Below are 26,496 nucleotides of genomic sequence, written 5' to 3'. Positions count from 1 at the left end.
TAATGCGCAGTTCTTTGTTGCCTTGGCGACCACCATACGTTTTTTTGTGGATGAGGTCATGTGTTACGCTGATGGTTTCCATAGTAACAGCCTAGAGAGGGCGCTGCGAAGGAGAGCTCCACGTAAATGACGCAGGGCGGGGGCGTGCGCTCGCTGCGCTATGCTGCTTGTTGTTCCCGCAGAGAGGCGAGAAGATGGCGGCCGTGTCAAGCGGAGGTGCCGCTGGGACTCCCGCGGCCGGTATAGCGCACTCTGTCCGACCGAACCACGTAGCCATGGGGCCTCAGAACCGAGCCCAGCCACCCTGCGGGATCAGCCCCCAAAGTCGTCCCGGCGCGACCACCGGGTGCATTTCCAATCCTGTCCAGACCTCGACCGTCAGGGCCCCCCCTGCACGAGTGGGCCATTACGAGATCGAGCGGACCATCGGCAAGGGAAATTTCGCCGTCGTCAAACTGGCCACCCACATCATTACAAAAGCAAAGGTAAGGCTTGCCCGTTTGAGGTGACCATTGGCAAGTTGTCATTGCAAATTTCCCAGGCTTTTGAGCGGAACACTGAAGACGAAGCTAGGGCCTTTAAGCTCCACAGACACAACGCCAAGCTCGCTTTTTAGTGACACCACCGACTGTCGTCAGGTCATTCAATGCAGGACATCATTTGACATTTTCGCCATTAAACGCATTGACGAGGGACAAACCAGCGACGCGTCCAAATAATTTGCAAGCGTCATTGTCCGCGGTTTGTGTGTCGAAAAGCCCATAGGACGGAGACAAGGGTACTGGCGAAGATCTAAGAAAAGACGCAGAATGTTCCGTCTGTAGCTGTTAGCCTAGCCGCGAATTAGCTGTTTGTTAGAATGAAGGTATTTTAAAGAAATGCCAGTCTGATCCCAGTAATCAAACGCTTGCGTGTATCTTTCACATTATTTACTTAAACGTCCTGGTTACTGGGAACTATAACGAGATAAATGTTCCGTTAGTTCAAGTAACCCGTCGCCCATTAAAATATCTGAGCAAATTTGACAAGCACGCCGCCTTTTTTATGTCTCCATTTTTACCATCTCAAATATTGATGCACACCTTAGTTGCGCCAAGTACACACTGGCAAAGTCAAAATTGCACCTCACAAATTAGCAATTTAGGAGTCTTTTTTGGATTATGCATTCAATGAAAACGAAAAATTGAGAAACGTAGCAAAAGGAAAGTTCAGGAGTAGTAATACTTACACATCGTATTGATTTTATGTCAGTGGTACATCTGCAGTGAGGTTGGCATCGTAACAAGGTGTCAATTTAATGGAAAAACAAGATTCTGATTCTGAGAAACTGAGCATGAAAGAGCAACATGTGCATAAGCGAAATAACAAGAGTCATTACTCAACAAATCGACGTAGTTTGATGACTTGTGTCAAACACCATCACCATGTGTGTGATATTGTGTTTCTTAGAGTTCAAACAGACAACAAAGCATGTTGCATAACACAGGCTTTTTTCACATCTACGTGCAACAAAGACCTACGCTACGCGGACCATCCTATTCCGTGTAGCGACACTTAGGCATCATCGGTTTAAACATTCTGTTGCTGGTTAAGTCTTCCCAAGCACCAAACTTGCGGTTCAGTCGTGATTATGCTCATGCTCCAAATATCATTATGGATCAGTTGAGTGAGACCTGTCATCAAAACTCCTATTGGAAAGTATGTCAGTTGAATATCTTATTTTGCAACCCCTGCAACCATGACAGTCTTGTTGTCAAAAGTACATTTCTGTGTTTTGAACCCACAGGGTGTATTGGGAAGTACTTGTGTGCTATAAGAGGTTTTTATTTTTCATTCATCCTCTTGGTCACAATTGTCACAATGCCTGTCAAGATAAAAGAGATGTTAATTACTTCGGCTAGCATATTAGACAACGTTGGTGGATTTCATGATGCAAACACAACAGAATGTAATCATTACAAATTGTGATTCATGTGAGATTTTTTTGTGTTTAAATCTTGGAAGTCTGCAGTTGAAACCTCACTAGTGCAACCATTCAGCCTACTCAGTGGCTTTCAGACTGTATGTGTACACTTTTGTCATGTTTACATGCTCGTGTTTATATGCATGCCTACTAAAAGACGTGCGTCAATCTGTTTTCCATCTGCAGCTTGCGAGGGAGGAAAGGGCAAGCTTCTGTAGTGCCGTGTCTTGTGGTGGTTTTAATCTGGTACCATGGTCGAACACAATTGTTTTGTCTCTGTCTCTCACTCTCTTTTTCGTTTCGTCATGTATTGCTCAGATGCATTTCTGGACTTCTGTTGTCCTGCCATTCATACAGACATCTATAGAACACATGAGTTCATTGTACATTCAATCTTGACCTTTGTTGTTGTTGTTATGTCGCTACAGTAATGATACATTTCTCGCCATTTTAACCCAGAATGCCCTATCTGATGCATCCCTCTTGTTTTAACACAGGCAGTGGTTTGGAATTGGGTTTCAATACATGGACTGGCGTGTGAGTGTTGTGACTGGGATTTGAACCGTAGTCTTGTGTCAAAGATACAATTTCTCCCATTTACACTTTGGGTTCTCGTTAAGGGCGCTTTAAAGAACACCACTTTGACGAAGATGATAGTGGATGGTGTTTAGCTGCGTCATCTAAGAAGCGTATCTTGTGTATTTAATGTAAATATGCTTCAGTGCAAGTTCCCCCGAGTTGATGAGCAGCAGCTCAAAGCTGATTGGCTTGCATCACCTGTCATGAGTAACACGCCTCATCTGATTTGTGAGCTTGATGGGGAAAGGAGGACGTTGGTGTTTTTGTGTGAAGCAATTGACAAATCCTATTCTGGGTCAGTCGGGATCGCCGCAAAATAACACAATTTTGGTGATTACACCTTCAGCCCTCCTAGAATGACAAATTCATTCAAATAATGGAAAATTTATGTTGTCCATGATATGTTGTCACCAAATATACAGTAGCTTTGTTTTGGTTAATGAATCCAATACAATACATATTGATTTATATCGCACTTTAACAACAGCTGAAGCTATAACAAAGCGCTTAACATGGACAGTGATCATATACAGGAAATAAAGCAGTCACAAAGATAGTACAAGGCACCAGGGAGTTAAACCGAGATCAAGTCAGAATCATTCTGAGTGAAATGCCAAAGAGTACAAGGGAGTTTTGAGACGGGTTTTAAAGATGGGCAGCCAAGGGGCTTGCCGAATGTTCAGTGGCAGGTCATTCCAGAGATTGGGACCAACAACGGAAGAGGCTCGATCCCCTCTGAGCCTCCGATTAGTTTTTGGCACATCTAATAATATCTGGCCATCAGACTTAAGGCGCCGGGAAGGTGTGTAGGGGAGGATGAGCTCGGAAAGGATAAGGAGAAAAGAGGCCATTTAAGATTTGAAAACAAATAAGATCTTGAACAGAACTCTAAAAATTATAGGGACCCAGTGAAGAGATGCCAGAGTAGGAGTTATGTGTTCCCTCTTACGAGTACCAGTCAAGATCAAGCCGAGATGTGACAAAGGCATGAATTACCGCTTCGAGGTGTTCATAAGAAAGGAGAGGTTTTATTTTAGCCAGCTGCCCAAGATGGAAGAAGCTGGATTTAACAACAGCACCGATTTGTCGGTCAAGTTTAAAGTCACTGTCTAGTTTAAGATCCAAATTTGAGACTGTTGACTACAGATAAGGAGCCAAGGGGGCCCAAGTCAACAGGATGAGATGCACATGGGCCACTGGGACCAAACAGCATCGCGTCAGTCTTGTCATTGAAGTTCAAGAAGTTATTTGCCATCCAGGTTTTGATTATCCCTTGGTTATCCATAGCAGATGCTACCATAAATTAGCGTCACCAAACTTGACACTGTGTTACACCTAGAGAGGTAAAAATGTCATGATTAATGATCAACTAATCAGTTTTAGTAATCATTTGGAGCGATTGTTGGACGTAAAAATGTCCAAATCCTCAGATTTTAGCCGCAATATATCAGAAGCCTCAATGTGCTTTTATTATACGTCGGATGATGAAGTATTCCTGTCAAAAAAATGTCGTTGCCCATTCCTGTTACTGTAAAGTGACCTTGAGAGTTTTGAAAAGCGCTTATGAATGAAATGTATTATTATTATTATTATTATTTATTATTATTATTCTCTTCCTTTCGGCTTTTCCCGTCAAGCGGTCGCCACAGCAAATTATTCTTATTATTATTATCCCTGGGATCCGTGAATGTTTATATGATTTCCATGAATTTGGTTCAAACTCAAATGACTTTCTAATTTAAAACAGATTCTTTACTTACAGTCAATGTATTGTAGGTGTTCAAATACCTGACAGTGGACACTCTGACGAAGGCGGAAGTATACGCCGGAACATGTCAGGTATTTGAACACCTACAATACACTGTCTTTAAGTAAATAATCTGTTTTAAATTAGATATCAAGTAGACAGGATGAACTTAATACAACGGTCAAATGACTTTCACTCTGCTGTGTTTGGCCAAAGCTGAAAAGCATGAGCGCAAGCGTCCGGTGAGAAATTCACATCATTGTGCACAAAAGTAAAATTTTGCCGAGTGCATGTTTTTAAAAATTGTCATTGTTTTATGTGGCTTTGTACTGTCTCAGGAGTTCCCCTGCACCCACCCACTCTCTTACTTCCCCTTTCTGTCTGGAACAGGAAGTCTGTCTTGTCAGGCTGCCGTTGCCCCTCGGTTATCAGGAAACGGGAGGTTGGGATGGAACACAACAGAATTTGAGAGAGAGTGTTTGTTCCCATTGGACATGCATGGATTTTTGTGACACACACTTCAACAGTCGATTATTTTTAGTCCAGGGTAACATTTTTAAACAGTCCCATCAGATCCACTTGATCAAACCATGAAAGGAATTGGCAAAGAAGCGCTCTCTCACACACCCGTCTTCTTAAACTGTGTTCGTCCCATTGCAGCAGCTTGGCTAGCCATGCAATGACCTTACCGACTATCAAAGGTCATGTTTGGGGTCTATTAGTGCATACGTTGGTTTCGATCAAAGTAAGGTTGACCATAATGCGGTTTGTCGCTCATTTGCAAAAAGGCGACAACATTCACAAGGCTTGCAAAATGAGCGGATCAGATTTTGGCATGGTTGTGACGTAGATTTCTGCTCATTTGTCAAATGCCTTCCCCGCTTTGCTGTTAGAAAAAGGCTACTTGTCTCAGGGGAGAAAAAAATGGCTGAATTGCTGCGCAGCTGCTAAAAGTTTCAGTTTGAGATGAACATTTACGGTACTTACATTTACAATGTAATTACAATTTGACAAAACGTGATTTGCTAATCTCAAAGGCTCTAATTTGACTGGTCATTGAAGGCAGCCGGAAGGGGAGAAGTTCAGAGCAGACAAAAATGGCACTGCTGTAATTACAGTCTGCCAACTTGGAGAGGTTCATTTTCAGAGATTTTTTTTTGTCTGACGGGACCTTGAGACAACTATTTTCATATGATTGATCATGTTCGCCTCACAGTTTCAAAACAGCAACAAAAATTTACCAAATGGACAATTTGGAGTGTTAACTCAGCCTGCCATGCGTGTTTTGGGAATATGGGCGGTAAGCAGCGTACCCAGAGAAAACCCGCACAGGCACAACTTGTGAACTCTACACAGGAAGGCAATGAAACCCATGATCTCTGCCCCGAGTTGTCAATACGCTAACCACTCGACCCTACAGAATTTTAGTAAAATGCAAAATATCGGCTGAGACAATCCAACGATTGAGATTGGTGTGACTGTTTTTTTCCCATGTATCCCAATCTTGTTTCTTTCTTACCAGGTGGCGATAAAAATAGTGGACAAGACCCAGCTGGATGATGAAAATTTGAAAAAGATATTTCGGGAGGTTCAAATCATGAAGTTGCTAAAGCACCCGCACATCATTCGTCTGTACCAAGTGAGTTAGCAGATTCTGCATAGTGTTTCTGTTAAGTTCGTCATTCCTCTGTGATGGCCCTGACTGGTTTGGTTGTCATGCATGTTCTTGTCCTCAGGTGATGGAGACAGAGAGAATGATTTATTTGGTAACTGAATATGCCAGTGGCGGCGAAATTTTTGGTAAGGCTCTCCCCCCACTTAGACTTTTTTAATGGATGGATTTTTGCTTCTCAATAATTCTTTTAAATAGTTGTCAGTTTTTCTATTTTTTTTTTTTTTTGTTTGTGGAGGAATCCCAACAGAATCCTCACAACCAACCCAGTTATGCTTTACATTTGCAGACCACCTGGTAGCCCATGGACGTATGGCAGAAAAGGACGCCAGGAAGAAATTCAAACAGATTGTTGCAGCAGTTCATTTCTGTCACTGCCGTAATATCGTTCATAGAGACCTGAAGGCAGAGAACCTGCTTTTGGATCACAATCTCAACATCAAAATAGCAGGTGTGTGAGTTTGCACACCATAGTCTGACTGGCGTGTTTGCTTTCAGGCAATGAATTTAACCACCCCCTTTTCCCTTCAGATTTCGGTTTCAGTAACCTGTTTTCCAGAGGACAACTGTTAAAGACTTGGTGTGGCAGCCCACCCTATGCTGCACCGGAACTATTTGAAGGCAAAGAATATGATGGGCCGAAAGTCGATATATGGGTGAGTTGACAATAAGATTTTTGCTCCTCCACATCTTTCTGTCAAGAGAATTTTTGTCACGTCAGATCTTGAAGATATGGCGATAGGAATGAATTACTTTTCTGGGAGGCTAGCGAGTAACTAAGTAGTGTTAGAAAAAGTGTTTGAAGTAATTTGAAGTGATTTCTAGCTATCTAGCTGGCTATTGGAATGGATTGGATTTACCTTTATTAGTCTCGCGGTGGAGACATTTACATTTCACAGCAGCAAAGTTATGAAAGGAATGAAAGAAGTAGAAAAACAGAATACATGAGCTGCTGGCAAGGTAGCCACTCTTGCGGCGCCATCTTGAAGTCAAAAGAACCAAATAAAACTAAATAATAAATAATGTACAGTAAAGTGTCGTTATATCGATATCGGTTCTATCAATAGTACCGCTTATTACGATACTATTTCTATGAACGCAAGCAGAAAATTACATGCGCGCAGGGTCGGATATATCGATAGTCCCAATTAGATCGATATTTTTTCGGACTCCCGAGAATATCGATATAACGAGACTTTACTCTATTTAATTCGTCAGCGAACTAAAGTCTGACTGGTCCAGTGACCAGGGTCTGACCAGTCAGACTTTAGTTCGCTGACGAAGCCTCTTGGATAGGAGGCGAAACGTCCGAAACCTTCACTTTTGTACAGATGACGGCTGAAGAAACCTTCTCATCGATGGACCACTCCTGTACGACTGAGAGCTTACACAGACTCGCTCATCATAGTGAAAAAGCCAATGTAGTTTGAAAATTGTGACAATCCTTCTCTCTTTTGCTTGTTCAGAGCTTAGGTGTGGTCTTATATGTATTGGTGTGTGGTGCCCTACCCTTTGATGGCAGTACACTACATAATTTGAGGGCCCGTGTCCTAAGTGGCAAATTTCGCATCCCCTTCTTCATGTCTACCGGTAGGTCTTATTTCTACCCTAATTAGTTGCACTTTAAAATTACTCGGTGCTTTAAGTGGGGAAAAAATAAGAGCCTGTCCTCCCCTTATTTGACTGTTACCAGGTAAATTAGGCGATGGTAATAACAGATCATTCAGATAACTAAGTTAAGTTGAATGTTGAATGAATGTTAACCGTTCGTCGCACATCACCGATAAAGACCAAGTTGTTGACTTCAAATACAACTTGTCGCGTCTGTTGAATTTCCTCATGTGTAAAATGACTTGCTGTAAAACTACACATAAAGCCAATGGGTGCTCTGTAAGATCTTGCAGCTATCTGAACAGATCTACCATAAAAATGTATGTAAGGAACTGATTGAAACAGGCACCATACCTATCGCTCTTATGGTAATCATGTGTGTTTGTTTTTTTTTAACAGACTGTGAGTATTTGATCAGACATATGTTGGTTTTGGAGCCCAGCAGACGCCTGACAATGGAACAAATCTGTAAGAACAAGTGGATGAGACAAGGAGACCCAGACCCTGATTTCGATAGGGTGAGCGATTGTGCACTTTTTGGACTATAGGAAAAAAATATGTTGTTAGGATTCATCAGACTTTATATTTAAGATAATTAAGAATTTAATATTAGAAAGGTTTGAGAGAAGGGCTTGCATCATACTGTGTATGAAAAAAATACAGTATTGTGCCACTCTAATCTGAAAGCTAATTCAGATCCACAAATCTAAATATATCTTCGTTTTATTGTGTTTTGTGTATTGTGCACATTGTCAATCATGCAGAGGGGTCGCTATGCCAATCCCTTGGAGCCAATCGGGGATAAGAAGACTTAATTAAAAGTTGTTGTATTTTTGCCAGAAACGTTTGGTTTGGTATAGCACTGGTACTTGATGCTCTTTTGATGTTATTTTTTTAATAATCCTGTTTTATTCCTTCCATCTCCCATTCAGTTGATAGCAGAGTGTGAGCTTGTTAAAACAGAAAGAGAGACGGAGCTTATCAACGAGCAGGTGCTAATAGCGATGTCTGAGATGGGCCTGGACCGAGAACGTACAATTCAGGTCAGACAATAGCAATCAAAAACCCACATTTATTAGAACCACTGAAATATAAAGTATTATTAGGTCTGTAAAGGCCCCATTAGAGATGTTGTAATCGGGTTAAATTACACAACTGGCCGCATGTCATTGAATTTTTTTTTTGTGTGTGGGCCAAATGGTTTTTTAGGCAGGTAAAATTAACACTTGTGTTAAACATATACCCCGTTCTCCTTCTTCAGTCCCTCCACACAGATGCGTATGATCACTACAGTGCCATCTACAGTTTGCTATCTGATCGTCTCAAGAAACACAAGACCTTGCGTGTTGCTCCACCCACACCACGCCCCATTAGCTATCCCATCAACGCTGTACAGGTAAGTGTTTTTCGATTTGAATTTGCATCGGAAACTCCAAATTTGACCACAACCTCTTCTGGTAATAAAGCTGATTTCCAATTGGTCTATTTTCAAAATACCTTTTCCGAAATATGAAAAAAAATATAATACAGTCAGAGCATTATTTGAACTTCAGTGTCGTACTTGAATTGTAAGATTTGAACATTAAATGTCATCTCACAAGACTACTATAATAAATAGATTTTTTTGTTCACTGGCACTGCTCTGCTGTTGCAAAGTGTGATTTTAGGAGCTTTATATATATATATATATATATATATATATATATATATATATATATATTGTAATGTCATGAGAGGCTAGCTCTCAGCGGGACAGGACAAGGAGCGCAATGGGTGACAGGTTTGAATACAAACAAAGGTTTTAATAAAGGGTTTCAGGGGGGATTCACACGTAACAAAGGCAAGAATAGTGTCTCTTCCAATATTTAAATCATAATAAAGTCTCTTCTGAGGTGAAACTGAAGACGGAGTTCTTTTCCATGAGTTTCTAGGCCTCACCCCTCTTGATGTCCTCCTCATGTAGCCTAGCCGTCTTTAGCAAGGTCCGAATCCAGTGTCCTGTCGTATGGTCCCAACTGGCAATGAGTTCCACGCAGCAATCAGTTTCTCCACAGAGCTTGTCTCCCCTGGGCTCACACTCAGAGGCTCTCCGCCTTAAAAGCCTTGCCTGCCAATCAAGCGAGTGATCAGCCACAGGTGTGGTGTTTGAATTGCTGCCTTCCACCAGATGGGGCCAAAACTCTCTCTGGGTGAAGCCATCTTAGTGAGATGTATTTGCCCTCCAGAACCCAGCCTCTCGTGACATCACTATATATATATATATATATATATATATATATATATATATATATATATATATATATATATATATATATATATATACACACACACACACATACTTTTTTAAATGATGTTAATCCCTTAATCAATATATCCCATTATACCTCCATATCAAATGGCAAGTTTTAAAGCCCTTGCACTAAATGGAGGTAACTGACTTAGCCAAGGTGCCGATCCCACTCACTTAAGAGGATTGTTTCACAAATGAGTGCAATCCCTACCTGACCTTTTTGTCTCCATGTTTGCTTGCGCAGATGGATCCACAGGTCAATCCAGTTAACATCACAGTTCCTCATGTCCAGCTTATCAACCCAGAGAACCAGATTGTTGAGGTGAGTTGAATAATTCACTGAGTGCAATATTTCATGGATGGCTCAATTTGTAATTTTATGCCAACTGAAGGTGAAGTAAAATGAAGATTTCTAACAGAATTTTCATGGTTAGAAATGTCTGATGTTATAAATATCCAAGTTGATTCAATCAAATAGACATGAATATTAGAACACTGGATCAAATTTAATTTAAAATGTATTCCAATTGTCTTAAAATTGAATATATATTTTTCAGTTTCTTTTTATTTACACGTATTTATTAGATAATGCTCAAATAAATATGTATACAGTAAAGTCTCGTTATATCGATATTCAAGGGAGTCCGAAAAAATATCGATATAACCGGGACTATCGATATATCCGACCCTGTTTGCATGTAATTTTCTCCGTGCGTGCATAGAAATAGTATCGATATAACCGGGACTATCGATATATCCGATATCGATATAACGAGACTTTACTGTATGTGTTTTTTTTTTTTGTTTAGCCGGATGGCAATATGGCACTCGACAGTGATGAAGGCGAAGAGCCATCACCTGAAGCCATGGCTCGGTACCTCTCAATGAGGCGGCACACTGTGGGTGTACCAGACCAAAGGTAAAACTGTCATATCTTTTCAAAATCAGAATCAAGGCGATTAAGAGTGACCTGCCAGACTCATCGCTCTGTCTTGTCCATGCCAATCTTGTCTATCTTCCTCTGACCGGCTTGTAACTAGAAAGTGAACTACTTGTGTGTGTCTTCTATTCAACGGTGCTGATTCTGATGTTTAAATCTTTGGGGTGACTGTAGCTCATCTTTAAGGCATATGTCGTCTCTTTTTCTGTTTTTTTTTCTCCTCGGATTAAAGGACTGAGATGCAAGAGGCCCTCCAGAAACTACCACCAGGTTTCCCACGGGGAGCGATGCCCCAGCCCCCGTTTCCTCCACTCACGCCGACATTGGGACAAATGCACACTCTCATGCCAACGCAGAGCCTACAGCCCACACAGCACCTGGAGTACAAGGTTTCGTAATTTCCATGTGGCATAGGTGTCCCCTTAAATCATCAAATAAGAGGCCAATATTAACTCCTGACTTGATTGATTTTCTGCGCATGTTCGCACTTTAGGAGCAGTCATTACTGCAACCACCTACTCTGCAGTTACTCAACGGCATGGGGCCCCTGGGTCGAAGAGCTTCCGATGGTGGTGCCAATATCCAACTACATGCTCAGCTCCTGAAAAGGCCCCGGGGACCATCACCTCTTGTTACCAGTCCAGTGAGTAGTCAGACGCATTGTTGATTATTACCGTATTTTCCAGTGTATAAGGCGCACCCAAAAGCCTTAATTTTCTTCAAAATGCGCCTAATATACAGGTGCGCCTTATATGTCAAGTAATATTGAGCCATAACAGGTCCCTGCAACTGCAGTAATGACTTGCTACTTTGCGGTTCGATTATCGCAACCCTTGATGTATCGCTGATTTATTTTTAAGCTTAAAAAAAAGCCGCCAATGGCAGCAAAATTAACTATATTACAGTACTGTAAAACAAGCTGATTGGCTGAGCGATGACACGACTGGACAGCATTCGACCTACATGAATGCTTTTCCCTGTCTCCTGCTCTCGCATCGCATTAGTTCAGGTTACGTACTGGACGTATTCTCGTATTTTCATTCGCACTTAATACGCCCTCGCCCAACAATGGCTCCCAAATGCCCTGTGCCTTCAAAATCATCCAACAAACCCAAAAATAAAAGGAAAACAAAATGATGACAGTGAGTGAAAAAGTAAAATTACCTGACAAAGTGAGAGAAGGAGAAAGTTATGTCACTGTTGTACGCCATTACAACGGCAGTGTATCTATAGTGCATTACATCACGAAAGACGAGTAGTGTACCTGTAAATATTATACTGTATATACTGCATGTTGATCGGGGACTATTTACTTAATTGCATTATAGTTATGGACTGTACTACAAACATTTACTATCCTGTACTGTGTTCTACTACATTTGGCCTTATAAATATTTTTTGTTCTTATATACCTGTAAATATACAAATCCATGAATGATTCGCTACATAGCGGTTCTTCGTCTATCGCGGGTGGTTCCGGTCCACATTAACCGCGATAAACGAGGGATTACTGTACTGTACTGTCAGCAGCCATCGACTCCCATTTCCCCTTGTAGAAGTAGTTGTGCGTAATCCAAGCCTCTACTGTAGCGCCTTACAATGTGGTGTGCCTTATATATGGAAAATGTTTATATATTTATATATTATATTTGGGAAACCTTTCTCATTCAAAAATGCAGTATTCTTATCATGATTCTATTTATAATATGTTGCATTGACATGAAAAAAAATTAACGGACATTGTTGTTGACCAGGAAACTCTCTGCCTCCTTCAGCACCCTATTCCTGCCGTCGCTCCGGTGGATGAAGAGGGATCAGACGGAGAGCCAGATCAAGAAGCCGTACAAAGGTAATTTAGCATACCAGCTTTTGGTCGTGAGATACGTTGTACCAAGTGTTGCTGTTCAAAGTGGATCGTGTGAGTGTCACGTTACCTTTGCAGTCGCTGACTGTTAAAGGGACTGTTAGTGTTGCAGTGATCGTATCTTCTGCTGGTGGCTTTGGTTTCTGGGGTATGTGTGCCCTGCTTTTTTCCCCCTACGAGTGCTGGTCACTCTACTGTGGTGCTCCCCTTACCCCTGCTACTTTTACCGTCGTGCAAGTGCCTTTCTCTCTGGCTCTCAACTCAATCAGCCAACAATTCCAGGGCAACTCTGAATCTGCCACTTTGTGATTCTTTTGTCCATAAAGGCAAATTGTTGATACCTGTTTCCACCCTTTTTTTTCCAGCTTTGCTAACGCTCAGCTTGCAAAGCTTGCAAAGTAAAAAAAAAACATTTCCGGTCAGCAGCTCTGAAATTATTTTGTTGAGTAATATTTTACATTTAGGCAAGATGTTATTTTGATTGACCCCCTTTTGGCAGTGTTGGGAATGGGTTGGCCTTCCCCTCTGTCTCTAGTAGTAAAGAAGGGCAGTGAGCTGACCAGCGCTGCTTCGTGTCTCCCACCCTCACCCCATCCTACCCCTCCTTGCGGCCCAGGTACCTGGCGAACCGCTGCAAGCGGCACACGACGCACGCGCTCATGAGCACATCGCATGGCGATCCCTCGGCAGAACCCCAACGGTCACAGGGCCCCCGCCAGAGGGTGGGCTGGGCCTCTGACACACACACGCGGTGAGGGGATGCACCCACTCTGTGCTGTTATGCACAAACTAAACCAATTCAAACTTGCGGACTCCTTTTTTTTTTGTAGTGGTGTTTGCTGTGAAGTGAACGATAGCCCCAGTGCAGTTTCGTGCATCAGAAACGTTTGTTTTAGATTGTACAAACTTTTTTTGTCCCTCGTTCATGATGTCGATTTGGGTGTTTTTGTCTGGCTGATTTACAATGGACACATTCGACTGTTTTCTTGATCTTGTTTGTTAAAAAGTTGATGTTTGGAGCGAGAGCTGATGCAGGTTGCTTTTAGTGGGTATAAACAGGCTGTTTTTGATGTAAATGTTGTCACACCAGCAACGATATCCCTTCCTCATGCCACCACAACAATTTCCTCTCAACAGACGCAATACTAACAAAATACTCCCACAAATGTTAGCCATTGAATGATAGTCAGATTGGTCGTGCAAACACACTGACACTCACAGACACACACACATATCTACAGTCCACTCCAAAAGCACTGGGATGGTAAGATAATGTTTTTGTGGATGTATTCCGGATCAAATGATGAATATAAGCAAAATGTCCAGTTTTTATTTTATGGCATTTTACATCAAGACGTAAATCAGACCAGAGCCCCTTTTCTTTGAAGCCAATCACTTTTCAAGTGAGTAAACGTCTCCTCTTCTGGAAGCAAAACCCATACTCTCTTGGGTTAAGATTAGGCGATTGACCTGGCGAGTCAAAGACCATTCACTTGTCCACCCACCTCCTATTTAGAGGGCATTGCATTTCCTGAACTTTCAAACTAGGACTCTTTGGCATTTTGTGAATGATACCTAATTATTTTTCTTTGTTTGTGTACCCTGTCCTTGTCTGTGACTGAAAATGTTTGTGTCATTTATGTTATGTCATGTTATACCTGTGTGGCTGGTTTCTTTGTGTATGTGTGTGTGTGTGTGTGTGTGTGTGCCTGTGTGTGTGTTGTGTGTGCCTGTGTGTGCCTGTACGATTTGTTTTGCTCTGCAGATCAAGCTATAAAGACTGTAACACACTTCATCTTCCTATGGAACGCTTCTCACCTGTCAGAAGGTTCTCTGACGGTGCTGCCACCATTCAAGCCTTCAAAACACATCTAGAGAACAGTAGCCTCATTAAGCAACTCAAGCAGGTACTTACTGGCTTTATTGTCGGGGGGGGGAGTGTTATTTGCATTGTTAAGTTAAAATAGGTCGTTGTTGCCTGACCAATGACAAGTTGCGCTTCGTTATTAATTTTACAGCCCTACAGGTTCATCATATACCCAGTCTCACGCCAAAATGTGTACAACGTAGAGATGCCTCATGCAATAGAATGCAGAATTTTGGATACATAATCATAGATTTAAAAGTTATATCCATACTCATGCTCATTCAGAGTACAATTGGGTTCAGATTGATTGCTTTTAACTCATTCACTGCCAGATGTACAAAAATGCGTCCACTACAGTGCCAGGGTTTTTGTCATTGTCACTAAAATTTCAGGACCCACAGAATGAGTTTTATGATTACATAAACATTAAATCCAGCGTAAGAAACCTTAGACTTTCAACAGTAAAAAAAGAAAGTAATTCCTAAATTATATGGGTCTCGAGATATATGAGCTTGAAATGAGGGCGGCTGTCCAAAATACACTGCAATATATACACATTGGTTTATATAGCGCTTTAACAGCTGAAGCTGGAACAAAGCGCTAACATGGAAAAGGGAATACTGGCCCCTTGTGGAAGGGAAAACATTGGCGGAGGTCTGGCTAGTGCTTTATAAGCACCCTAGCAAGAAAAAAATTCAGGAATGGCACCTTACGTTCTATTTTTAATTCCCAAATAAATTCGGGTATGGCAGTGACAGAGTGAAATGTGTTTAGGTGTGAATCACATTGAATTGCCTTGTTAATGAGATGTGCTATATTGTGCAAATAAAGCCACCTTGTACATGACTATTCCTCATAAAGTTGAAAGAAAGTCATAAAATTGTGTCCTAATTGTCTGATCCTTTTACAGGAGTGTGAACAGCTCCAGAAAATGTATGCGGCTCACCAGGATGAGCGATTCCTGGAACACACCCAACAACAGCATATCCTTTACCAGCAAGAGCAACAAATCCTCCACCAGCAAATCCAGGTATGCACTACATTCATATCCTGATGCAGAGCCACATCTTTATAAATGAGAATGTCTGAATTCTAAACCGCAAAGGTGCGGGTCTCTGAATACCCTTGAAAACAAAATAAATACATAAATAAATACATTACAGGGGAAAAAATGTGCGTTAAACTTGTAATTCTTGTCCACTCATTCATGGACAATTTACTCTCTCTTCAATCACTTTTTAATTTTTTTCAAAATTCTCTATAGGGTCTTTCTTTAGGCCATGGAGAAAGTCAACCCAGTCACCTAACCCACCAGCTCCAGAGGTAAAGTATTTCGACAATTGTATTGTATCCCTTCTGCAGCCACTGAAGAATAAACTTGCTACGATTGGTGCAGAGCTCTCGACAGAAATGTTACACAAGTGTTGTAAGCGATATTCTTTCCATCGCTCTCTCTCATCCTCCCTCAGGTTGCGTATCCAGCCATCCAGTCCACCGCCAACACATCCGAACAACCACCTCTTCAGACAGCCAAATCAGAGTTCTCCGCCCGGCTCCGCAGGCATGATGCAAGGGCACGGTTTGTACCGTAATTTCTCAAATAGAACACACACTTGAATATTGTTTTTCCTGGGTTTTCTCCGGTTTCCTCCCATGTTCCCAAAAACATGCATGGCAGGTTAATTAAACACTTTAGCTTGTCCATCGGTGTGATAAAGTGTGTTAATGATTGTTCGTCTATGCGTTCCCAGCGATACCATGGCAACCTGTTCAGGGTGTACCCACGCCTACTGCCCGAATACAGCTGGCAAAGGCTCCAGTACGCATTCAACCCTTGTGATGATAAGCGGATTAGAAAATGGATGGGTGGATAAATCCCTACTCAATGAACACTGCTGTCTAAAAACTCCCAGCCACTAATGCTGCAAAGTCGATGATAGTGACCGACTTGAACTCTACAATTTTTGGGCTTGAACCCCCCCCCCCCCCCCCAAAAAAAAAAAAAAAAAAAAAAAAAAAAAGACGAAAGCATTGTCCTTCTGAAGAACAACCCTGTGGTTTACTAAGAAGCTACAGAGTAGGATGGTTGCGCCCTTGAAAAGAGATGTTCTCTCTGCTTTGGTGGACCCAAAAATGCTTCGTGATAACCACCAGAAAGTCTACTCCAAGGCACTTGTGACAGCCAAATCCCAATTTTAATTTGACGGAATGAAAAACTGCTCTGCAAATACAAAAATTGTCATTTTCCACTGTTGTATGAAAACTCGGATCTGCACTATGAACAGTGTGACCCCACAAGGAATAATGTAATTGTGTGACGGCCTTTTTTGTTGTTCTTGCCGACAACGTGGAATCTTTATGCTAGTTCTGTACCTCAACATTCCTGATCAGCATCAGTAAACAGCATTCCTGTGCATCATTTCCAGCCTCTCGCAACCCACCGAGATAATGCAACAAGAGATAGAGGCCATCAAAAGGGGATAAAAGGTTTCTCAGGACTCTTTCCCAACATTATTTCTAAACCCTACCTTTCTTACTGTCAACGTAAACCATTCCCCTACACATCCCAAAAGGGAAAAAAAAGCCAAGTGAAATGTTTCAACTTAAAAATACAGAAGAGCAAGTTTTAACTTTTTAATTTTGATGTGAAGTATGTTTTGATGATCAATAATAATAATAAATACATTTAATTTATAAGCGCCTTTCAAAACTCTCAAGGACACTTTACAGTCACATGATATGTAATTTGGGAACTCTTGCCACACTTTATGCTAGTATTCCATCTTTTGGATTACTGCTACTACCACTACTACTACTACTTCTGCGACTACCACTGCTACTACTACTACTACTACTGCTACGACTAGTACCATTAATGGATATCTTCTGCAACCCTGAAAGTTTATTGCACTTTTATCTTTTTGTAAAATGTAAAGTGCATTATGAATACATTTTTATTGTAGTATAATTACTATTTGATCGATGAATTAAGTGTTTTGTAGTTGCTGGAATACACTTCTAGTCTATGACCATGCATTTTAGCTCATTTACTGCCAGATGATGTGCAAAAATGTGTCCACTCCAGTGCCAGGGTTTTTGTCATTTTCACTGAAATTGCAGGACCCACAGAATATTGAGTTTTAGGACTACATAAACATTCAATGCAGCGTAAGAAACCTTAGACTCTCTTCTTTCATTATGAAGAGTTAATTCCTAAATGATATGGGTCTGGTGTTTTATGAGCTTGAAATGTTGTCCAAAATACAATGCAATACATACATACAACATTTATTTTCTAAGTTATATGGGTCTGGAGTAATCTGGGTTGCAAGTGGGGGTGGCTGTACAAAAGGCAAATGCTGCCCCCTCGTGGGAGGGAAAACATTGCCAGAGGTTTGACCAGTGCTTGATCGGCACCCCCCCCCCCATTCGGGAATGGCAGTGAATGAGTTAATTTTATTATACAACTATACAGTCCTCTAGAATTATTCTACAAAAGATCTCCTGTGTTAAAATGTTATTTCTACCTGTTCCTTGTAAAACTTTCTGATGTGACTTTTGTCTTTGTCATCCCAAGGTCCGTCCTCTGTACCGTATCAGCATGGTTCCCCTTCACTGTACCAGGGCCAGAGTGGTAGCCCACCACCCACAGGCCTTCCAAGAGTTGCTATGCCAGCCAGTCAGCAATCTTCTGTACACCCTTCTGTCCCGTTGGCTCAGGGTGTACCTCAACAGCAGCAAGTGAGTATTTTTTTATTAATATTTTTTTTAACAAGGTTAGATGACTGTCACATTTGGATACACACATACACGTTTTACTTTTGTTGCAAAATTGCACCTCACACTGATTTTTCTCGACCCCAAGAGCTTCCAAATCTTAAGTGGTTCATTAATATTTTTAATTAAATGCACACATTGAAGCATTCTTATTGGCATTCAAATCCCATCGTGTTCTCTGTGAACCACATTTTATGGTGTTTTTTTTTCACTCATATTCCCTTTTTTTCAAACTAATTCACTGCCAGATATGTGCAAAAAATGTGTCCACTCCAGTGCCAGGGTTTTTGTCATTTTCACTAAAATTCCAGGACCCATATAATATTGACTTTTAGGGGTCCATAAACTTTCAATACAGCGTTAGAAACCTTAGACTCTCTTCTTTCATCAGAAAAAAAAGTTAATTCCTAAGTAATATGAGTGTGGAGTCATCTGAGCTTGAAATGGGGGCAGCTGTACAAAATACAATGCAATACATTGATAGTGAATGAGTTAATATGTGTACTGAATTTGTAAAGTAACCAACATCTGATTTCTTCAGGTGACTATTCAGGTACAGGAAGTGGAATTAGGAGTCGGACCACAGAGGCAAGGTAGCTTTTTGTCGACACCCTGCGGACACAGAGTTCTCGGGAAGCAGCTGAGTGCGGACAATGCAGAATCGCACAGGTGTGACATTGTACTTTGTGCCATGTTTGTCAAACGCCTACAATGCCGACAGACCTCGGGTGTTGTAATTCATAACATACCTTAACCTCGAATGCACTCCAGTTTTGTTTTCCATGTTTGATCTGTTTTTGATCTTGAATTTAATCTGAATCACACCAGAACAAATGTCACTTAGGGAAAACGTCTTACATTTAAGGACAGGCGTCGAGGACATTAGTTACCATCACTGACACAACAGTAAGTGGGAAAACCCTCATTGACGTTGATCAGATGACAACAACAGCTCTTGTGCCAACTCCAATTTACAATATTTGGTGAGTGCATGTAGAATGTGTGCCGGGGTAGCACATTTAGAAGTGTGCATAGTTTCAGTAGGAGATTTCTATCGTGTTTCACACATTTACACCTTCGCTGAGAGAATGTGGAACCGCCTTTGCTAAAATGCTTACCCAGAAATCCTCCACAAAGATCCATTCATCTCTCAGCGAAGACTTTTGAGTGTGACGTATTTTGACACCTTTCCCTGTTGGGTGAATGTAGTGACCTGCTGCACCAGTCAGTCCAATTTTAGTGCTAGTAGGACTCATAAAATGTCAACTTTCTAAATCTCTCATTTTCTTGTGTTCTTCCCAGTCGTAGCCTCGGACGTTTCTCATCAGCCTATGACCAGGCCCAGCTCACCCAGCACCTTTTTTCTGGTGACGCAGCCACCCGGGGGGCTCCTGGAGTGCTGGGCTCCTATGGGCCTTACCTGCAGGGTCCCTCCTTCAACGTACCCGGACTGGAGGGTTACCAAAGTGGCGCTTTAGGGACCGGGAGTTACGGCACCCCGTCAGCGCTACAGCAAGCGTTACTCTCTCCAACTCCGGTGGACTACCGCCCCCCACAACAGCATGTGACACCTACTCTGCAGGGTCTCTTGTCCCCCCGCCACTCTTTGACGGGCCATGCCGATCCTCGGTTACCCCCGCAGGATCTGGCAGTGCTGCTGAAGAGGCAGAGCCCTCGTTCATGTCCCGCACCCCCAACACCACCCAGTAGTACAACTCCGGAATACGGCGAGATGCTACTTCTCCGTCAGCTGAGTCAGGGTGAGAGTTTGGAACCACAAGCACCACAAGGCTCCCCGGCAGGCAAGCACTACCACCACCTTCTCCAGATCCGACCACCGGACGTTCAGCCACCACAGCAGCAGCCTGACCAAGCACCTTGTCCAATCTTACCCCACTCGGAGAGCATGGAGGAAGATGAGGTACCATCTGGCTACCACCACACGCATGAGGGCCTGCTGGCCAAAGCAGGAGAAGGTCATGATCTCCTCCTGCATCCTCCCAGAGGGAGCACCCCTCCCTACAACTCCCCTACTCACAGACGTGGCTATATGAATCTAAGTCCTCCAACTACTAGAGGTTGGTTTACCCAGCACAAACTGGAGTACTTTGCATTGATATTGAAGTTTACATCATCCTTTTTTTAATCAGACTCTGAACATATAGAGTCCAGACAGACAGGGCAAGCTATGGAGGTGCCCGATCACAACGGCGTGGGTTATTCACGAGGTCAGCAGGGAGAAGTTTATAGATCCCGAGGACAATTACAGCGTCACCACACCATCCAGACCTGCGATGATGCATATGTGAGTAACTATGTATACACCGCCATACCGCAAAGAAAAACATTTTGATTTCTCATCATTTTGGAAAAGCTTCCCATGACTTCCAAAAACCTCTCAGGATTCAGGTTCAATATCATTTCATTTCAAAGACAATTTCAGGGATGCATTAGTCTGTTTCGGGTAGTGATAATTTCTTGCAGCAAACTGCAGTTTTTGATTCGAATTTAGTGGCTAACAGGAATGATTTCAGAGCTGTTGCAGCACATTGGAAATCTTCCAAGGAAAGAAATTTGTTAAAGTAGACACTCGTAAGAAATATTGTGCTAAGTCTGTTGTCCTTGTTTTCTCGATCATACCGTCGAATATCAAAAATACCACAGGATTGATTGTGTAGTAACTAAAGAAAATAAAAATGTTTTTTTTAATATTATGAATTAATACATTCCTTGACTTGAATAAAAATTGTTGACATATTGGAAAAGTATAGTTTACTCAAGTATTTTATTTCATTTGCAATTTAGAAATATGCTCCAATGAATGGATATTGGTTCATTTTAATTAGTTTAGTATACTTCAGCAATCTACCGTATTTATTCGAGTATAATGTGCAACATTTTCTACCTGAAAAAAACCTCAAAGTTTGGGTGCGCCTTATAAACGAGGCCTTGGAAAAAATTCTCTGCCGAAAAAGATTCTCATATATGTATATTTAATGCTTTATCCCTCTCAGGAGGGGGCAGCCTTTCCGTGGCTATTCTCACCCTTCAGTTTCAATTATCGGAGAGACTCAGATCTTGCGCATTCCTTTATTTATTTTTTAATTTGTTGTTGATTGCCATTTCTTTAGCTATGCTTCATTTCCTTTCCTCGCCTCGCCCACTCTGAAACGTGAGTTAAGCATTGCTGTTTTGCACAATATCCGGAGTTTTGATTCAGGATTTACATTGTCATTCAGTGTTTACATTGTCAATAAATTTGTATCACAATGCTTGGTCTGAGCCGAGAAAAAGTGAACCAAAATTTTATACCGATTTTTTTATTGAAAATTAGGGGTGCGCGTTATACTCGAATAAATACCGTAGTTATATCAGTGCCCATCAATTTTCAAATTTGGCCCCGTTTTCAGACACAAGGGGTCAACTAGCTCCCTTTTTTAATTTCCCCGATGCATCCCTGAAATTTAATGAATATCAACTTCCGTCCAGGACCAAGCTGAACCCATGTCTGGGATGAGCCTTTTGGCTGGGAAGGCTCTAAGTTCCGCTCGCATGTCAGACATTCTCAGCCAGACGTCACTATCAGAAAGCCAGCAGTTGCACCAGCGGGAAGAATCAGGTCAGCATAAAAAAATACATAGAGCTAAAACATGATTGAAAATCCATGTGTAATCAAATGTTTATATCGAGCAGTATGTGACGTTGAAGGGGAGCTCCATGCGCCGACCTGCTATCCCTCTTCCTGCACCACAGATATGCTTCTCAGCTATAAGCCCCCTGACCTGCAATACAGTATGGAGCAGGCTGGAGTCTAGCGGTGGTACGTAATCCTTTCATCGGGTTGATTTCTGTTATATGGCAAGACTTCATTTTTTGGGATTTTTTTTGTGGTTCATAAAAGATACGATGTTAAAAGTTACGAAAAGAAACACCACCTTGCATATGGCAACAATTTATGGTTCAAATTGTCTAATTTTTTCTGGTTTCTTCTCCGCAGGGTGTGTTGTATCCCATGTACAGAGAGGTCTTATGTCAAGGATCCCGACTTGTGTTGACTTGAATTGAGCTGTATCATGCCAAAACCACCATCATCCATTTATCCATTCCCCACCTCTGTTTGTGAGGGTGTCAGGGGGGGTAGTTGACCTAACGTGACAGTTGGAGCAATCAACGTTCATAAGGTCCAAATGCCACCATCTCCAGCACAAAAATCATGGGTTCTTTTCGACAACGACCAACTCCACGGCAATCGCAGAGCAACCTCTCATGCGCGCATCGTTTTGCGCATCAATGACCGCCGTAGCCAGTTTGACTCTCAACAACACAAAGAAATGGACACACCGCTGCAACAGATCCAAAGTATTCACATTTCGCGCACATGTCTGTGCGTGGCTGATTTTCCAGGCGCGCAACTTGCATCAAGGGGAGGCGTGGAGAAGAAAGGACTCTTGAAGCTGCACACCGCTCCTCTCCCTGTACCCCTCCCGCTTGAAAACTGCAGAGCTTGTCAGACTGGACAAGAATGGTGTTTGGAGTCCTCCATTGCTCCGCCCCCCTCAAAGACCGAGCAGAGGACAGACCAGCTCTTTTTTTTCTTCCCACTGGCAAATGTCTCCCCTATAAACCCCCCCTTTTTCCCCCTTTAAATATAGTTTATCGTCAAATGGTAATGTCCATGTCAGACGTAATGGTCTATATAGTTCCCCTTGTTATCACAGTTTCCAGTATCATGTTTATTAAGATGACAATATTATAGAAAAACTTTTTTTGCATCAAGAATGATAACAATTGAGGGGAAAAAATGAATTCTGCACTTTGGGGTCACACCATGTTTTTCTTCTTCCTCCCACATGATTTCATGTTACTTTTTGGACTCCCCCGTCGCCATTCAACCCCCTACCCGTACACCCCCCCCCAACCCCCCCGTAGTTACCTTTCTCATATCTGTGACAGTGTATTGCATTGTATGTAGTTTTATCAGATTTTTGCTGCTTTCCTTGTACAGCAATGCCATGTATAGGAAAAACACTTTTGCAATTTGTTGTTTCTTTGTTTTTAAATGATGGGGAGGATTTTATTGTATTTTTTTTCATTTAATTTTTTCATTCAATGTTATCGAAATGTTTACGTTTTTTTTTTTTTTTTTTTTTTTTTTTTTTTTTTTTTTTTGCTTTATAAATCTTGAAATTTCCTGCCAAAAACGGACAGAGAAGAGAGACAGGGCTCTTTCTACGTCTTAAAATGATTGTTCGTCTTTGTGTTAATATATCGAGACACTTGAATATGAGGAGATGAATATTTTTTGTTTCTTTGGAAATATTTCTTCTGTTGATGTCATTATTAGTGCTGTTGCGATTTTTTTTTTCTAGAGAGAGTTGTGGTAGGTTATGCAGTTTCTGGTTAGAGGCTTTGTCTGGGTTGGTTTGAGTCCTAAAGACTTAATTCCGGGAGGGGTGAGGGCCGCATTAACCAAAAGGAAACCTAAAGGGAGTAATTGGACATATTCAAAATCGAAGTATGAAGACTGACAACACCTTTTTTTTCCTCCTTCCACCCTGATCTGCTGTACCGGTTGTCCCTTTATGATATTACACCTTCTCCTGGGACAGATAATACAGTTTCAATAGGACTCATCCATCCATCTTCTGCTGCCAGGGTCGGGTCGCAGGGGCAGCAGCTTCAGTAGGGAAGCCCACACTTCTCTCTCCCCAGCCACTTCTTCCAGATCACCCTGGCAGATGCAGAGGCATTCCCAGGCCAGCTGCGTGACATAGTCTCGTCCCCGACCTCAACAGGGAGGTGTCCAGGAGGCATCCTAAACAGATGCCCGAGCCACTTCATCTGGCTCCTCACTATGTGGAGGAGAAGCGGCTCGAGTCTTAGCCCCTCTTGGATGACCGAGCTTCTCACGTTATCTCTAAAGGAGGACACCCTATGGACAAAGCTCATTTCGGCCGCTTGTATCTGGGATCTCGACCCATAGCTTGTGACCATAGATGAGGTTTGGGACGCAGATGGGCCGGTAAATTGAGAGCTTCCCCTTTTGGCTCAGCTCCTGCTTCACCACGACAGATCGGTACAAAGTCCGCATCACAGCCGACGCCGCAACGAGCCGCCTGTTGCTCCCTCGTACCCTCGGACCCTCATTCGTGAACAAGACTCCCAGATACTTAAACTCCTCCACTTGGGGCAAGATCTCCTCCCCGACCCGGAGAGGTCACTCCACCCTTTTTCGACTGAGAACCATTGTCTCAGATTTGGAGGTGCTGATTCCCACTCCAACCGCTTCACATTTGCCTGCGAAACTCTCCAGTGAGACTTGGAGAGCTCCGCTTGAATGCCCCAAAAGTACCACATCATCTGCAACAAACAGAGATGCTATACTGAGGCCACCAAAACGGAGCCCTTCAATGCTTTCAACACCTAGAAACTGTCCATAAAGGTGATGAACAGAATCGATGACAAAGGGCAGCTTTGGTGTAGCTCAACCCTCACTGGAAACGATTCCGACTTACTGCCGGCAATGCAAACCAAACTCTGACATTGGTCGTATAAGGACTGAGCGGCCCGTATCAGGGTTTCCTGTACCCCAGCCACGAAACTCCCCGAGGGATACGGTCTAACGCCTTCTCCAAGTCCACAAAGCACATGTAGACTGGTCGGGCGAATTACCATGCACCTTCGAGAACCTTGCTAAGGGGGTAGAGCTTGTCCAAGGCCGGGACGAAAACCACACTGCTTACTCTCTCTTTTTGGAATTGTTGATCCACCTAAACTATGGACTTTTCTCCAAATGAGCAAAAGGAAACAGGAAGTTGTGTGTGTGAAAGCAAATTCTAACAACCCAATTGGTGAATTTTAAAATTTTAGGCATGGTGAGTTGATCCCCCAGCAGTGCTGTTAACTGCTGGGGGGCATAAAAAAAACTACCAGATGGAAATTAAAGATAGAGAACTACAGCAGAACTTTTTATTTAAAAAAATGCACAAAAAACATTCTTCTCAACTCTCCTATCTTCCTATTTGAATGTCATATTTTTCCCTTGTGAAATGCAAACTGAAGAGGTGCAAAGACCTTCAGATCTACTTGTAAAATGTTTGTACCGGCCCTGTTGCACTATACCGGACTGCACGGTTGTCTTTCAAAACCAGCAGTCGTTTGGTTGGTCAAGCTGCGCTCGTGTCATTTGCACTCTGATACTTCCCACCAAGATTCGATGAACATTTCCACGTTTCATTTCCTCTAACTCTCCTCGATTCCTTTGCAAGATCTGTGCTTTTGCTGGCCTTGGCGCCAACTACGGCAACATTTCACCCAGAGTGGAAACATCTGAGGAGGTGACGAGTGGGATAAAAAAAAAGTGCAAGTCGCACGTGAAATTCGGGCTGGGGAACCACAGGGAGACTCAGTGCGACTGAAACGGAAGCACTGCACGTGATTGGGGCGGAATGGGGGAGAGCTAGTTTACAAATATGACTAACTCTCCTCATTTATTATTATTATTATTATTATTATTATTATTGCCTCCTTGATGCCGCCCTTTAGTGTATGTGCACTCATCTCAGCCAATTTCCTTCTCTGCAAGTCTGTTCTGCTCAATCCCCCCGACCCCCTTCTTTTTGTTTGCATTTTTGCCTTTGTTTATACAATTTCATTTATGTTGAGTACTGAAATACTAAAGTGCAACAATGTTTAAAGAGATGATCAACCAAACTAAGATGAAAAAAATATATATAAATAAATACTTTAAAATGGCATGAATGTGTGCGTCTGTGCGGCCTTTTCTGCCTGCTGTGCTATTATTTTCACAAATTCGGAGATAAGTGATGTCAAACAGTTCAAGGGCAAAGCAACTATTTTCCACATTCAATTTCACCTTCCAGTTGGAGTTGCCATTCAGCTTAACTCATTCACTGCCAGACGATGTGCAAAAATGTGTCCACTCCAGTACCAGGGCTTTTGTCATTGCCACTCAAATTCCAGTACCATAATTTGTAAAATGTCTTCAAATGACTTCTACTGAGCATATTTTGCAAATATTCCACCACATATAGCTATATTTCACGTTTTAAGACTCGTGCTGAATATTCTGGAAGTCTTGTTTTTGAGTTGGTGACGAGTCCCTACGTTAACGTCACTGAAGGACAAAAAAAAAAGGACACATTGCAGCAGTCCATGCATCATGT

The 26,496-nt window shown here is 42.2% G+C and overlaps 1 protein-coding gene across 6 annotated transcripts; it reads left to right on the top strand.

Moving 5' to 3' along the window:
- The first annotated feature begins 121 nt into the window (after positions 1-121).
- On the top strand, positions 122-26,065 carry sik3 (SIK family kinase 3). Of its 6 annotated transcripts, none has more exons than XM_089013742.1 (26): positions 122-485; positions 5,812-5,928; positions 6,026-6,089; positions 6,251-6,412; positions 6,493-6,617; positions 7,428-7,551; positions 7,972-8,090; positions 8,505-8,615; positions 8,834-8,968; positions 10,107-10,184; positions 10,672-10,781; positions 11,035-11,191; positions 11,296-11,445; positions 12,557-12,651; positions 13,283-13,417; positions 14,432-14,573; positions 15,444-15,563; positions 15,798-15,856; positions 16,003-16,112; positions 18,111-18,274; positions 18,852-18,979; positions 19,613-20,388; positions 20,476-20,615; positions 21,800-21,929; positions 22,004-22,130; positions 22,308-26,065. In XM_089013742.1, exons 1-25 carry the CDS (start codon positions 195-197, stop codon positions 22,123-22,125), a joined length of 3,864 nt encoding a protein of 1,287 aa, XP_088869868.1. In that variant the 5' UTR covers positions 122-194; the 3' UTR covers positions 22,126-22,130; positions 22,308-26,065. The 6 variants fall into 6 exon arrangements, with proteins under 6 accessions (XP_088869868.1, XP_088869872.1, XP_088869869.1 ...); XM_089013743.1 differs by having other exon boundaries at positions 123-485; positions 12,578-12,651; positions 20,461-20,615; XM_089013741.1 differs by having other exon boundaries at positions 123-485; positions 20,461-20,615.
- The last annotated feature ends 431 nt before the right edge of the window (positions 26,066-26,496 follow it).

The sequence above is a fragment of the Hippocampus bargibanti genome, linkage group LG14, assembly GCF_051943395.1.
Source record: "Hippocampus bargibanti isolate YZ-2025 linkage group LG14, ASM5194339v1, whole genome shotgun sequence".
NCBI classification, from domain to species: Eukaryota; Metazoa; Chordata; class Actinopteri; order Syngnathiformes; family Syngnathidae; genus Hippocampus; species Hippocampus bargibanti.
This window is presented reverse-complemented; position numbering and strand designations above follow the sequence as displayed.